This window comes from Hyla sarda, chromosome 9 (assembly GCF_029499605.1).
Source record: "Hyla sarda isolate aHylSar1 chromosome 9, aHylSar1.hap1, whole genome shotgun sequence".
NCBI lineage: Eukaryota > Metazoa > Chordata > Amphibia > Anura > Hylidae > Hyla > Hyla sarda.
Window position 1 is genome coordinate 99,147,886 of NC_079197.1, and position 15,793 is coordinate 99,163,678.

The 15,793-nt window shown below is 41.2% G+C and overlaps 1 protein-coding gene across 13 annotated transcripts in view; it reads right to left on the reverse strand.

Moving 5' to 3' along the window:
• The window catches only part of PAK3 (p21 (RAC1) activated kinase 3), a 188,285-nt gene that overhangs the window by 10,835 nt on the left and 161,657 nt on the right, over window positions 1–15,793 (reverse strand). For all 13 annotated transcript variants that reach the window (XM_056540322.1, XM_056540324.1, XM_056540326.1 and 10 more), the window contains 6 exons: window positions 11,521–11,646; window positions 9,341–9,515; window positions 7,586–7,649; window positions 2,728–2,776; window positions 2,488–2,600; window positions 664–781 (listed from right to left, as the gene is read on the reverse strand). In XM_056540322.1, coding sequence (XP_056396297.1) covers window positions 664–781; window positions 2,488–2,600; window positions 2,728–2,776; window positions 7,586–7,649; window positions 9,341–9,515; window positions 11,521–11,646 — 645 coding nt within the window. The remainder of the gene's footprint in view (window positions 1–663; window positions 782–2,487; window positions 2,601–2,727; window positions 2,777–7,585; window positions 7,650–9,340; window positions 9,516–11,520; window positions 11,647–15,793) is intronic.

The following is a 15,793-nucleotide window of genomic DNA, read 5'->3' on the forward strand; positions in this document are numbered from 1 at the left end:
ACTGTGCAGAACAGCCATCTGGCTGTTCTTGATGCCCAAACTACCTCCACAAGCAGGACAGAGGGGTCCTTAGATCTCAAGAAAGGTGCAGGTGATTCACATATCCTGGACATCCTGAAGATATGCCATAAATGTTCAGATGGAATAATCCTTCAATGCTTCTGCTGCATACACCAAATGTAAAGGAGAAACGCCATGCAAAGAAAACCTAAAAGGTGGCCATACACATTCAATAATGAAATCTCCATTTGGCTGACCTTTCCTGACCCCCGAACCATATATATATGCATGTTTGATTGGAATGAGCCAGCTTCTGTTCTCAATGAGAAGAGTAGACGTAGCAAGAGGTTCAGCATATCCCCCATGAGAACTTGGGATTGAAGGATTGGGCATGTTGAGATTCCCAGGGGAGAGTTTGGTCACCCAAATACACATACAGTAGTCAGCCAGTCCTACCGAAAATGGCAGTCACCTGTCTTTATTCTTGTGTAAGGGACACATAAGGTTTTGATTTCCTAATACATGGTAAGTTTTACACTGAGTGAAATCTTGCTTCACTAACATGTTGACCCAGTGATTATATTATCATCCTCTGGTAAGGATACCACACAGAACACCTAATAAATTACGATGGTTAAATATCCATATTTAGCATTAACTTACCTCTCGACAAACAGCTGCAATCTGTCCTTCATCCATACAGGTTTCTGTGACAACATCAGTCAAGGAACCCCCGGCCAGGTACTCCATGACTACCCAGAGCTCATCCCCGACCAGATAACTGCAGGGCAACAACAAACAGTTATCACAATGGTAACAACGTAATAGATATTTTTAACAGAACTATTCTCTATATATTGTCTCTGTATATTTATTATACAACTACATTCAACACTTCATTAACTTCCAATTTGTGATAGAAAAGCTAAAACAGCAACCTTTTTTTTATTTTATTTTAATTTTACTGGCTTCTTGAACATTACAGTTGTCCTTTGTTTTAGATGAAGGCTACTCCTACTAAGATCCCATCCTTTAACTCATTCAGCCTTCCGGAACGTTTTGCATAAACAGATCACCTGTGTTTGAGGTGTGTTTTGTGTGTTTGTATGGATGCAGCCCCTTGATGACTAATATTTGGTTATACAAAAATGGTGAGCATTGTGGTCATGCAAATTAGTCCATCATATCCTTCTGTATGGACATTTATCAACGGGTTTAGTCAGGTTTTCTTTACTATAATTGTCGCAAAATTGTTGCAACTGCGACTACGCGATTTTTCGTGCGACATTTTGACTGGAAAGCGAGAAAAGCAAGTTTTCCAAAAATTAACTACGTAGTAATAATTTTAAAATGGACTACGGGTAGTCAGGTATTTATTAACTGCGACAGTCGCAACTGCGCAACAAAAAGTTGCAACAGGGTTAAAAATTGACTAAATTTACTCCAGAGCAGAAAAAGCTACTACCAAAGTAAAAAAGGAAAAATTGCTTACGTGAAAGAAAATTATCAACAGGCTGAAACCAGTTGATAAATAAGTCACACATAAACAAAAAAAAAGTAAGGAAAAAATTACTAAAAAAAGAATACATAAGCAAACATTGATAAATGTCCCTCCTGGTGTCTATACACATCAAAGTCCAGGCATTCTGGGAGTTTTAGTTTTGCAACAGCTGGAGCCAAGCTGGTTTGGAAACAATGATCTAGGCCAGTGGTCTTCAACCTGCGGACCTCCAGATGTTTCAAAACTACAACTCCCAGCATGCCCGGACAGCCGATGGCTGTCCGGGCATGCTGGGAGTTGTAGTTTTGGAACATCTGGAGGTCCGCCGGTTGAAGACCACTGATCTAGGCAATCATATCTGAGAAACACACATTGATAACGCAAGGGATCTGCTACAAAGTTTCATAGTAGATGGAAGTTAGTAGCCTGAAGTCTGGGGCGTTAAAGTTCACACAAGTCTGGGGCGTTAAAGATAGCGGGAGAAAAATTTGTGCTTGCAACGTCTTTTTCTCCCACTATCTTCCGGCAGAATAACAGCCGCAATAACGAGTCAGAGAGTCTGAAAAATAAAAAAAGAGAGCCTTTGCGGCCGTTTGTGGCGAAGCCCAGCAGCATTGTGAAAATAGCCTTAGAGAGGATCTCATTGTGGATACAGTATAACAAACCTTCAGAAGAAGATTAGAAATGGCTATATAGTGCATGTACACTGTGGACCTTTGCGTTTACTTAAAATACAAAGTAAAACCTTACATGGATTTAGTATTCGTTGCATAATATGCACCATAAACTACTTTATAGTAATGTCGTAGTTTATATGTTGCCTTATACAGCATCCAGGTAGTTGTAGTGCCTACAGTCATCCTCCGATCACTGACACATAACCAATTGATATGACCGCAGCACTGCCTGCCTGTCATCTCTGCTCAGTCTCATGCCGATCCCTCACAATAGATATGTAAATGATCTCATCGAGACGTGCCACTCACCTGTCTAAATAATTCACAATGTTCGAATTTTTATTTTCCCTCATGACCAAGATCTCATTAATAATTAACTCTTTCTTGGGCTGCTGCTGAAGGTTCATTTGCTTTATTGCTACCTGAGAAAGACACAAAAAAGATAAAAAGTCGCATTAGCACATTTCCTGGTAAATCTAAAGAGCAGAGAGAAAGAAAAAAAAAAAGGACAGGCAAAAACATTTCCCAATGTATAACCATGCAGCTTACCTCTTGTCCTGTAGCAATGTCTATAGCTGTATACACTGTACCAGATGCCCTGTGCACAGACAGAAAATCATCAGTTATCAATAAGATACAAGAGCATTAGATGGAGAACGGAAGCTGCAAAACAGCCAAAAGATTGCAATGAGCTCACAGGCATGTGTTACAAAGAACCGGGGTATTATTGGCAGTGAAAGGGTTTCATCACCTACAGTATATTTAGAACTGGTTCCTGCTGGTAGCTACAGTACAACAGGAGTGTCTTATATTTGCATAGGCATTTTAAAGCTCCAGGTAACTACTTTAATAATTTATTGATAGGTAGTCCACACTTCTCTTCTATTATAATACCTCTAGTGTATAAGTCAGATTATTATAAGTGTCAGGTTCAATTCATACCTAATATTATATTTCACGAGTTGCTATAAAAAGCTATGAACTATCCAATATACCAGGAATGAATATCACATTGTATCCCACTTGTGTTATGTGGCCCGTTATTCCCAGGAACAGTGGGTAACACAGGCAGATCAGAAGGTGATATCATATCCTGGTGATAAGCTATCACTATAATGAGAGGAAAACCCTATAATGACTTATCAGTCAGTGACCTTTTGTAATATGATTGTTTACATTATAAAAAAAATATTTTATAAAAAGGAAACAGCCCCTGAAAATCCCACCACTAAAGGTCATGGACAAGAGCAGACAGACCAATCACCTCCCACCAGCACAAGGGAGGGACACACCCCCTTTCCCTGAGAGGATTTCTAACACTGTGAGCATATGAAAAGAAGTATTTTAATAATAAATATAGGTGATAGCAGCATAACAATTCAATGTACATGGTCAGGATTAGGTACTGAGTAACATAATTTAATTTTTGGGGGGATCTGACAGGTATGCTTTAAAGGGTTAAAGGGGTACTCTATGCCTAGACATCTTATCACCTATCCAAAGGGTAGGGGATAAGATGTCTGATCGCAGGGGGTCAGGCCACTGGAATCCCCCGCGATCTCTGGGCCGGCACCAGTGGCGTTCTGAAAATTAAAATGTCAGGCCACACCCCTCCATTCATGTCTACACAGCCGTCACCCCTCCTCCCATAGACAAAAATGGAGGGGGCTAGACGGCTGCGGTCGCCCGTCATCCGTGCACTGTATCACTGGGGTGCGGGGGGGTCACATCGGCCAGACTTACGCGATCAGACATCTTATCCCCTATCCTTTGGATAGGGGGATAAGATGTTTAAGGGTGGAGTACCCATTTAAATATGTTTTAGAAGTGAAGTGTTTTAAATAAGATACTAAACACAGGAATAAACATACAAGTATTATTTTACAGGTTTTGATAAATCCACAATAAGTGTATGTAAAACATAGCTGTCCTTTTAAGTAACTTTTTAGGATGAATTGTGTAAGTAGGAATAGCACCATCTCTGGCATTGAATAACTTGTATATGACATTTAACAGATTAATTTTTTAGTTGTGCTTGAGCTAGTGAATGGGGCATAACATCTATTTTGGCTCCCATACACAGAAGAGGGATCCTGCTTCCTTAGATCTCTAAAGCACACACTCAAAAGAAGCAACAAGAACTATTGATTTATACAAATTTATTGAAATTACCATTCAAACATGCCTGGGATAATCTTACGTGCACATCTAATATATTATGCTCTACTCCATTTTTACTCTAATGCAGATAGGATACGGATTACACCCACACGCACACTGTGCCTCCTCAGCACCCTACACAGATTTGCAGTTGAAATCAATGAGTATCTATTGCTTCCTTTATGTACTCCAGACGAACCCCCTTTATGTCTCACTGGCAACTTGCACAATGTATAAATCTCGATAAAGTCATCTGTTTTGAGCAGACAATATAAAACCAAGGTCTTCCGCTTCCCTTTCTGTGTCATATTGTTCATTCTGTTAACCTGTGTAGTGCAATATTCTGTGCGATGGCGCGTAGATAAAAAGTCAATCGTCTATCAGTCTCCCATCCTACCCATTATATTGACAACGCCTGACGATTTCCTTCATCTGAATGACTGGACCAGTAATTAAACTAGAAGCGCTCTCCTGATCTCTGGGAGTTCCTGATGAAAAGCTTCATGTAACAGTCCCCATAATGATAGTATCATTCGCTAAAAAATATGGCTCCACAACACCCTTGAGGCCGGCTCTGTGCTATATTACACTGGATCAAAGTTTCCGACTTTCTACAATGTTTTTGCTAAACACAAGTCTTTAATGACAAGTAAGCTATCATTTATGGGCTGAGCGAGGCTGAAGTGCGGCGCACTACCTGTTTACATCTCTTCTTGCCTGTAAGATCTTTGCTCCTCCTAGACTTTTTGGAACAGACTCTATAAATATGCTTCTAGATCAACACTAAATATACATCTTGGCTGTCTCCCAAAACCTCCTTACCTGCCTAACCCTGCCAAGAAACACTGGGGGAGAAAGATATAATAAAGATCCTGTCTGCCTTAGGATGATGCTGCATACATGGCGAGACCCACACAGCAAGAAGAAAGCAAGATGGATAGTCATACTTGCAGATTAAGATCATCAGACTGCAATTTTTCAGAATTATAGGAGAATCATAAGAAGCAGACAATGAACATTAAAATGTTCTGGCTATATGCACAGTCTGGTCAGAAGCCAGGATAAAAGCTAATAACAGTATCCTGCACCAATATCAACAAATAATTTACCTATAGTGGTACATAAGTTCATGTCTTATCAAAGCTAATATTAAAGGCATACCCTGTCCCTAGACATCCTATCCCCTATCCAAAGGATAGGGGAGAAGATGTCTGATCGCGGGGGTCCCGCAGCTGGGACCCCTGTGATCTCTGTGCAGCACCCGGCATTCGTTTAGAATGCTGGGTGCGGGTGGATTGTGACGTCACGTCCACGCCCCTCGTGACGTCACATCATGCCCCCTAAGCAGCCGGCTGCTGACACTATGCCCTGCTAATAGAAATACTTTTCATTCATAGCGCTGCAGGGGTATATGTATATAGATGCGCTGGGGGGGGGGGGGGGGGGGCAGACATATAGCGTTATCTGCCCTTCACAGCACTTCTATATACATATGCCACTGCAGCACTACGTATGAAAAGTATTTCTATCAGCAGCATGGGGCCGCTGCTGCTAGAATACTTTTCACATATAGCGCTGCGGTGGCATGTGTATATATATATATATATATATATATATATATATATAGATAGATGCACTGCGCTGGGTATATTATACATGTGATGTGGAGGGTAAATTATACATGCGCTGCGGGGGAAACATTATATATGCGCTGCGGGGGGTATATATTTATTAATGTGCCGGCAGGGGGGGGGGGAGGGGTATATATTTATAAATCTGCTGGGGGGCTGGATATATTGGCCATATGTCTGCCCCCCACCCTGCAGCGCTTTTAATATACATATGGCCCCCGTTGCCACTCACAATGTTAATTTTAAAAACCCCGCGGAGAGCCCTGAATGGCTCCTCAGTACTGACCATTCTTGGCTCCCCGCGCGGGATTCAAAAATGAAAGTTAAAACACACCATACATCGCAGGGTTGCGGAGCATGCCGCCCGCTCCCCTGCTTAATAACTTCGGATCGCATTGGGTCTAAGAAGTGAAACCCGGCCCCTGTACTACAACCCCCATCAGGAAACAGACTCTGTTCCATGATGGGGGTAGTAGTACAAACACTAATGTAGCCTCCCCAGCTGTCTGCAGACTCCTGCAGCCGGGGAATTACTACTCCCATCATGGAAACAAGTCTGTTCCATGGTGGGAGTAGTAGTAGTCCCTCAGCACTGCAGGAGTCTGCTGAGGTCACCTCTTTTGAGCATGCTCAGAAGTAATAACGGATATTACATAAAGGCTCATCCGTTTGCCATAGACTTCAATGTTAAACATAACGGCCATTAATTTATCCGTTTCTTGTGACGGAAGAAAAATTTGTGCACGTGCCGTTATTTCTTCCGTCACAACTAACATCCATTAGTCATGATGGGCTATAACGGGTCATAACGGATAATATAAAAAATCCCATAGACTTTAATTGGATTTTGTAACAGACGTTTAACATCCTTTTTAAAGCTTTTCTAACGGACGTTTAGAACAGATCTTTTAACAGATGAATTTTATAGTGTGAAAGCAGCCTAAGGGAAAAATATGCCACTGACTATACAGAGATCTATGCTAGACTTTTCCATCAGAGATATACATATACAGTACCTTCACAGCTGTAAAGTAGAGTATATACACCCTAAGGGCAATTTCACACCTTTTTTTTCCTTCCCATGAAAGGCATTCTGCTGGGAAATTCCGGGGTAGCAGCCTCCCATTGTTTTACTGGGATTCTGCTGCACTATTAAAACTGTGAAATTTCGGAGCGGAGCAACATTCCTCAGCGGGAATTCCAGATTCCCCACATGTTCATTCTTTTGGCAGAATTCACACAGATCACACAGACTGTACTATTTTAGATTGTAGATAGGGAGGAGAGCACACACAGCACTCTACACTTATACTAAGCCTGTTTAATTCAATTTATCAACCTACAGAGAAGGTTCAGAGCACCCAGAGAAGCACTCTGGGTATGGTGGAAATATTACTTCTCAGCATCAGTGTATTTCAGTATAAGGAAGAAGACATCCCATATGGGTTGTAGAGGGGAATGAAGCAGTGCTTTTATATAAGAACTAGTGAATACATCTGAATCCTGGTCCAGTGGGAGTTCTTATTAAAACAACTGACAATCCTGTACAACTAGAGCTTACATTGATTTACTCTAACATTTATGCAAATTTATATAAAACAATATTCCATACTCACCCTTGGCCAATCTTTTCAAACCTTGTGTACTTCTTTTTAGGATCACCCACACTGACAATGCTTCCTGTAGGCACACATTATAAAAAGAAAAATAATGACTAAATGTATACACAAAAATTAGAGATGCAATCTGATATGTCATCTTCCATCTTCGTTACATTCAGTGATAAAAATACAATCATCTGTCCCACCATCACCAATGAACACTGACACCTAAAGAAGACACGTGACAGGATGGGTGCAGTTTATAACAAAGCTGATTATTCACCCGTGACCCATATATTCCATATTTATTCTAAGTAAACACATTATATAAATCACAAGTGGAAAAAAAAGACTGAACCCCAAAATGCCACTATTTAAAAAAAAAAAAAAAAAATCATACATTATGTTCAATACCATAGTGGATGGGTAAATTGTAAAATATGTAATGTGGTCTTAAAGAGGTGGTACGGAATAAGAAAAACATGGATGCTTTCTACTGAAAACAGTGCCACATTTGTTCACCAGCTGTGTGTGGCATTACAATGTTACTCTATTCATTTCAAAGAAGGCTGGCTACAATACCAGACAACATCCATGCATAGGTGTGGCTCCGTTTTTCTGTAAGAAAGCAGCCTGATTTCTTTAATCCAGTACCACCTTTTTAGATAACAACCTGTACTGATGACAAACAATAGGTGTGAACACAAGCCTAACTGCTGCAGAACAGATTAAAAGATACCTTGTATATTAAAAGCTAAACAATCTCATAGATGCATGAGATAGATGTTGAAGCTGCCATGTAATCTAACAAATGGCAGGCCCAAACTTTCATTGATTTCATTACATTGATATCTGCAGCAGATTCTGTACGTGTGAATGTACCTTTAGGGTAGGGTCACACCTAGCGCAGCCGCAGCTTATATCACGCTGTGGATGCGCTGACAGCAGTCACAAGAGTGAGCTCCCGGCTGCAGAAATCACCTGAGCAGACACACAGAGCTAAGTAAGGAATGCCACAACAAAAATACTTTATATTAGAAATTTCCCTCAAAGCAATATCCCCGATTGTAAATTTTTTCGTTTTCATAATATTTTCTTTTTTCCTTTTTATATTATTATTTAATTATGTAAAAAAAAAAATAGTGTTTTGCGACAAATGCGCAACAATACAAACCTATAGCTGATGACTGTGGACTAGGTGGACTATGGTGTACATAGACCGTATATTTGTTTGTTGCATTTCTTAATTGATTTTCTTTTTTTTAAATTGTTTTTACTATGTTCATGTCCCTTTAGGCACTTTGTGCAAACCCCTTAGAACCACATCTATACATAAAGGCAGGTTTACAGCTTTTTGTTATACTGTGTAGTTAACTATCATACTCCAACGATCATGAGAAACAAGCATGGTCAGTAGCAATTGTCAATACAGGAGTTGTCTAACAATTGGGGAATATAGGAAAAAGCATCCAAGTCTTCAGGGAAGACAGATCACACAGACAGTATTGTTTCTGAATTTTTGCGATGTAATCCTAGGAATCTACATTAACGACAAATCTGCATAGAATTATTCTGCAGCATGCAAATGGGGTTTAGGAATACCCCATTCATATGTAGTGCACTTTATTTTGTTTCTGATTTTGTATTAAACCCCTATACTTTATAAACAATATGTGAACTCCGCCTTAGTGTTTAGATTCTAATAAAATTGGTCTGGTTATGTTGTTTAATCACGGTAATAAACACAACTTTGGGCACAGGAAAACATACTTAATTTCTCCAGGATTTCTTCATCTGTCATCTTGGATTTTTTGCGTTGTCGGTCAGTATTCCTGTACAAAGTGCTCGTGCTTGAGTTTTCTGGCTGGGTGGTTACTGGGGAAGTTGAGGCCTCTTTAGCTGGTACAGGTACAGCTATTGGTTCAATGACGGACCGTGTATATATCTGCAAGAAGAGTAAAATACATACATTTTAGAGTAAATTAAGCAATTTGAAATGTATTATTGTGCATATGTAAATGTGTTATTAATGCATTTGTAAAGCACGTGAAATACTTTCTTTGAGGACATAAACAGAAGTTTTATGAAACATACTCAGTGTATGCATAATCTAAAGATGGACAGCAGTTTTAACAAATGCCAGATGGGTTGGTCCCTCTGTAGGCCGCTGTCCTGGCCCTGAAGATACACAGAGCAGCTGCAGAGGAGGATCACTCTTGATCAGGTCCTCTATAGGATGTAGATACCTGGTAAGTATGACATCATGTTAGGAGTGAGGCCTATTAAGGATGTTATTTACATGGGACTGTATTTTAGGTTGTCCACCTATAAACTGCAGTCTACAAGGGAGAGTGCTATTTGATGATGTACCATTGCAATCATTTGTAGTTTGGGAGAGGTGCAGTAGATGGAATAAGGCCAGTATTACATGAGCGTATGACCCGAAGGTGTCACTTTGGGTTATCACACCCAGGCTGAGATTTTTTGCTGCCCTAATACAGACGTAACAGCCTTGTATTTTGACACAATGCAGCGTTGTATGAAAACATGTTCCAATATTTGTTATTTTATGGGGAATACAAGGATTTACTAAACAAGACAAGTCAGAAGAATTGTCAAGTCCTCTACAACTGTTATGCAATCTGCATGTGACCTATGTAGACCTGGTATATGACTACTGTATGGCAGTATTATTGGTATTATTTCTATTCCTATTTTATTTTCAATGTTGTATTCATAATGTCATTTACAAATTCAATAGAGTAGTGACAGGTGGGACCATCTTAGAGAAACTACACTGAAACAGGCATTGCGCTACACTATTTTTCCATGATATGAGGGGACTTCATTTTATGTGGGCTGTTGAGATTTGAGCATCAGGGCTGCTTTTAGTCCCAGTACAGCCCGGATGGACAGGCTAGATATAGGTAATATTTTGAAGGATGGCAGCAAACTCATCATTGTGGAAAAATGTAATTTTTATGTCATGAGTTGAGATTTACTTGAAGTATTTAGTGTTTCACTCTTCCTTATCTAAGTGGGTGGGTATAGATAGCAAAAAAAGCTAACACAAAAGATAGATATGAAATGCCAATGTTGGCCTATGGGCTTCAACTTTAAGAGTTGACATAAGGAATCATGTAGTAGCAATAGAGTGACTAATGGTGCATAAGAAGCGAAAACGTGTTTTTGCATGATAATGGTCTTCACAAGAAACCCTGATGTGCATTTTTTGAGACATTGCCATAGGCTTAATAAAAGCTTTAACCAAGCAGCAAACCCACCAACCCTGTCATCTGTAGGATATTCATATAAAAGCAGATATTCATATGCTAAAGCATCTTTACATTGTACGTATGCTTCTATATGGAAGTCGTATGCTTTTCAATCAGCTCATTGTGACAGACAGACTCAATTATTTAGCATTGGAAGAAAATGTCTATTAAAAAAATACTTATTGTATGTGAATAAACGTAAAGCTTTCAGGATTATGTAGGAATTTTCAAATGGTTGAGCAAAAACCTTAGAATAAAGCACGTTGACTATGAGGGCATGATCGGCTAATAGAGGCGAGCTACAAATAGCACGTCCATTGTTAACAGCAGCTAAAAACTGCATTCTGCTGTGAAGGAGTTCCAGCAGTGATCAGCCTGCACTTGTGGGATCTGCAAATGGAAAAGGTGCCGTCAAATTACTATTCATCTATTTCAATTCATATACGTTTAAGTCCCACAAAAAAAAAGTGTACGTTAAGAAAACAGACCAAAAATAGTAGTCATGTTCCGTCTATTAAGTCAATGACTACACTCTGGTATATGTTGGAATACTTTTTCGATTGCACCCCAATGTATACCAGCAACAGTGCAGTTTATAGATATGAACATAGCCTATGTTCAACACATACTTCTAATAAAATACATTACTATTGTGTTAAGAGAAAGGATTCTTACAGATTTTGTATGTTCAGGACGTGGGGCTATCACAGGTGGGGGCTCATCCTCCTCCTCTTCCTCTTCTTCATCCTCCTCCTCTGAGACTGGAGGGGCTAGAGGGGGCTCTGACGCAGTCTTTGTGTTCTGGAATAGAAGACATAAAATAAAGAGGCCACTGTGTTTTCTTTGCGTCTGGCTGTGACCATGTAAATACAGCCATAAAAACACAGCTGAAGGTAGTATACTGCTTTCTTATAATGTACACAACCTCAGTAAATATACTCTATGGAATTAGTATACACTGCTCAAAAAAATAAAGGGAACACAAACAACACATGTAACTCCAAGTCAATCACACTGTCCACTCAGGAAGCAACACTGATTGATAACCAATTTCACATGCTGTTGTGCAAATGGAACAGACAACAGGTGGAAATTATAGGCAATTAGCAAGACACCCCCAATAAAGGAGTGGTTCTGCAGGTGGTGACCATGGACCACTTCTCAGTTCCTATGCTTGCTGGCTGATGTTTTGGTCACTTTTTAATGCTGGCGGTGCTTTCACTCTAGTGGTAGCATGAGACGGTGTCTCAAACCAACAGGTGTGCCCATAAGGCACCAAAATCCCTCTTCTTCCCTACTCTTGTAAAACTTAACTTTTATTCAGTTTTCTTATAATTAACCCAGGAAGATATTAAACATTAAAACCACTATTCGTTCCACCAACTCATCCACTATCCATCCCTATATTGTATCGCTGTTCTTATTCAGAACTAGCTTAGGGAGGATGAACAGCACTAGCCAGTGCTGATTGATAGCAATTACACTTATTTCACTATGAGGTAGTTGCACCTGAAGTGTGCAATGCCTCTTATTGCTGTGATTCTTTGGTGGATACTATTGCAATTAAAATCAGATCCCTGCTACCATCCTACATGTTTCGCCACCATATGTGGCTTTCTCAAGGATGGCAGGTAGCAGAGTGAGGCTCCACATGTCCGCTCGGGGCTTTTATGCCCTCCGAGTCTGATGTCATAATCAATTGTCCCGCCTTTGTCGCATAGTGTAGTTGTCAGGCCAATCGCTATATCTCTTACCTGTACACTGTGCACACCTCAGATGCGTCAAACCAGTATTGTCCAATCGGGTTCTCGGATGCATACCTGCGGACGGGCTAGCTCCACCCCCGGATGAAGTCTGTCAGCGCACGCCCGCAGTCTATGCTGCGCACGCGCGTCAATCAGCCAACCCACAGGCGGGTGGTGCGCACGTCCTTTCATCCTCCCGTTCTCAGTTTTCTGCGCATGTCTTCGGACTTTAATTTACACTTACATCGGAATCACTGTGCGCATGACAGGACTGTTAGTTTTTTTTTTCCCCCACAGAATGTCTATATTTAAAAAAAAACTAACATACCTGTCATGCGCACAGTGATTCCGATATAAGTTTAAGTTAAAGTCCGAAGACATGCGCAGAAAACTGAGAACGGGAGGATGAAAGGACGTGCACACCACCCGCCTGTGGGTTGGCCGATTGACGTGCGTGCGCAGCATAGACTGCGGGCGTGCGCTGACAGACGTTATGGTGGAGCCTAGCCCGTCCGCAGGTATGCATCCGAGAACCCGATTGGACAATACTGGTTTGACGCATCTGAGGTGTGCACAGTGTACAGGTAAGAGATATAGCGATTGGCCCGACAACTACACTATGCGACAAAGGCGGGACAATTGATTATGAAATCAGACTCGGAGGGCATAAAAGCCCCGAGCGGACATGTGGAGCCTCACTCTGCTACCTGCCATCCTTGAGAAAGCCACATATGGTGGCGAAACATGTAGGATGGTAGCAGGGATCTGATTTTAATTGCAATAGTATCCACCAAAGAATTACAGCAATAAGAGGCATTGCACACTGCAGGTGCAACTACCTCATAGTGAAATAAGTGTAATTGCTATCAGTCAGCACTGGCTAGTGCTGTTTATCCTCCATAAGCTAGTTCTGAATAAGAACAGCGATACAATATAGGGATGGATAGTGGATGAGTTGGTGGAACTAATTGTGGTTTTAATGTTTAATATCTTCCTGGGTTAATTATAAGCAAACTGAATAAAAGTTAAGTTTTACAAGAGTAGGGAAGAAGAGGGATTTTGGTGCCTTATGGGCACATCTGTTGTTTAGTAGCCTATATACCCTCCCCTCCTCTAGGGGCAAATTCTTGTGGTTGTTGGTCTACAACCCACACAAGTGGCTCAGGTAGTGCAGCTCATCCAGGATGGCACATCAATGCGAGCTGTGGCAAGAAGGTTTGCTGTGTCCGTCAGTGTAGTGTCCAGAGCATGGAGGCGCTACCAGGAGACAGGCCAGTACATCAGGAGACATGGAGGAGGCCATAGGTGGGCAACAACCCAGCAGCAGGACCGCTACCTCAGCCTTTGTGCAATGAAGAGCAGGAGAAGCACTGCCAGATCCCTGCAAAATGACCTCCAGAAGGCCACAAATGTGCATGTGTCCACTCAAACGGACCGAAGCAGACTCCATGAGGGTGGTATGAGGGTCTGACGTCCACAGGTGGGGGTTGTGCTAACAGCCCAATACCGTGCAGGACGTTTGGCATTTGCCAGAGATCCCCAGGATTGGCAAACTCGCTACTGGCACCCTGTACTCTTCACAGATCAAAGCAGGTTCACACTGAGCACATGTGACAGACGTGACAGTCTGGAGACACCGTGTAGAACGTTCTGCTGCCTGCAACATTCCCCAGCATTACCGGTTTGGCGGTGGGTCAGTAATGGTGTGGGGTGGCATTTCTTTGGGGGGCTGCACAGCCCTCCATGTGCTTACCAGAGGTAGCCTGACTGCCATTAGGTGCAGAGATGAGATCCTTAGGCTCCTTGCGAGACCATTTGCTGGTGCAGTTGGTCCTGGGTTCCTCCTAATGCAAGTCAAAGCTAGACCTCATGTGGCTGGAGGGTGTCAGCAATTTCTTCAAGAGGAAGGCATTGATGCTATGGACTGGCCCGCCTGTTCCCAAGACCTGAATCCGATTGAGCACATCTGGGACATAATGTCTCGCTCCATCCACCAACGCCACGTTGCACCACAGACTAGGAGTTGGCTAGGAGTTGGCGGATGCTTTAGTTCAGGTCTGGGAGGACATCCGCCACCTCATCAGGAGCATGCCCAGGCGTTGTAGGGAGGGCATACGGGCATGTGGAGGCCACACACACTACTGAGCCTCATTTTTACTTGTTTTAAGGACATAAAATCAAAGTGGAAAACCACACTACAGGTTGATCCAACTTTGATGTAGAGTGTGACTCTATATCCAGACCACCATGGGTTGATAAATTTAATTTCCATTGATAATTTTTGTGTGATTTTGTTGTCAGCACATTCAACTATGTAAAGACGAAAGTATTTCATACGATTAGTTCATTCAGATCTAGGATGTGTTATCTTAGTGTTCCCTTTACTTTTTTTTGAGCAGTGTATATCTATACTTAGCTTGCAGGGAGTAGGATATTCACAGACAATCAGAGGTCTAACTACCAATGTCTTAGGTAATGCGGCACCCATATACTTCTATGGGGACACACTGTTCTTCTGGATGTCTCCAATTTCATTTTTTTAAGCAGATGAAAATGCAACAGAAACAGGTGCAATCAAAATTATCCAGCCCCCAGATTTATTTACAAAGGTAACAAACAGTCAGTGGTTTCCGCTGAGGTCTGGAAATACTCCACATTTGCAGCGGGTCCTAACAGCAAAATGATGCTCAACCAAAGTGACATATGTAATGAAGGGGTTGAATAGTTCTAAGACTGCAGCGTCCTTTAAAAGTAGAATTTTGTGTTGAATAAACCATTTGTTATATTAGTTGGGTTGTAATATTTTTATATTTTTCTTTTATTGTTTATTAGTTTTTTTGTTTTTTTTTGCAGCCACTAAAAGTCTGTAAATATTGAAAATATACCTGATTTACAATGGGGGTTGAATTACTTTGATTGCCACTCTGTGTATGGGAACGTTTAGATCACCATACAGTAGTATGTAGATTTCTCTTTCTCACAGGATGGTACAGTTGCATAAGCAAACATGAGATGCCCTAAAAATATAATGAATGGGACCTAATAATGAGAGAGAATAAGTTGCTGCACAATACTCAAAGAATCGTAGCAAAAGCAGCAAAAAAGTGTCTCTCCACGCCAGATATCACATCAGGTGGGAAAAGGTACAAGTTAAACAGAACATAATAGGTAAATATAATAGGTATACACTCATTATACGATGG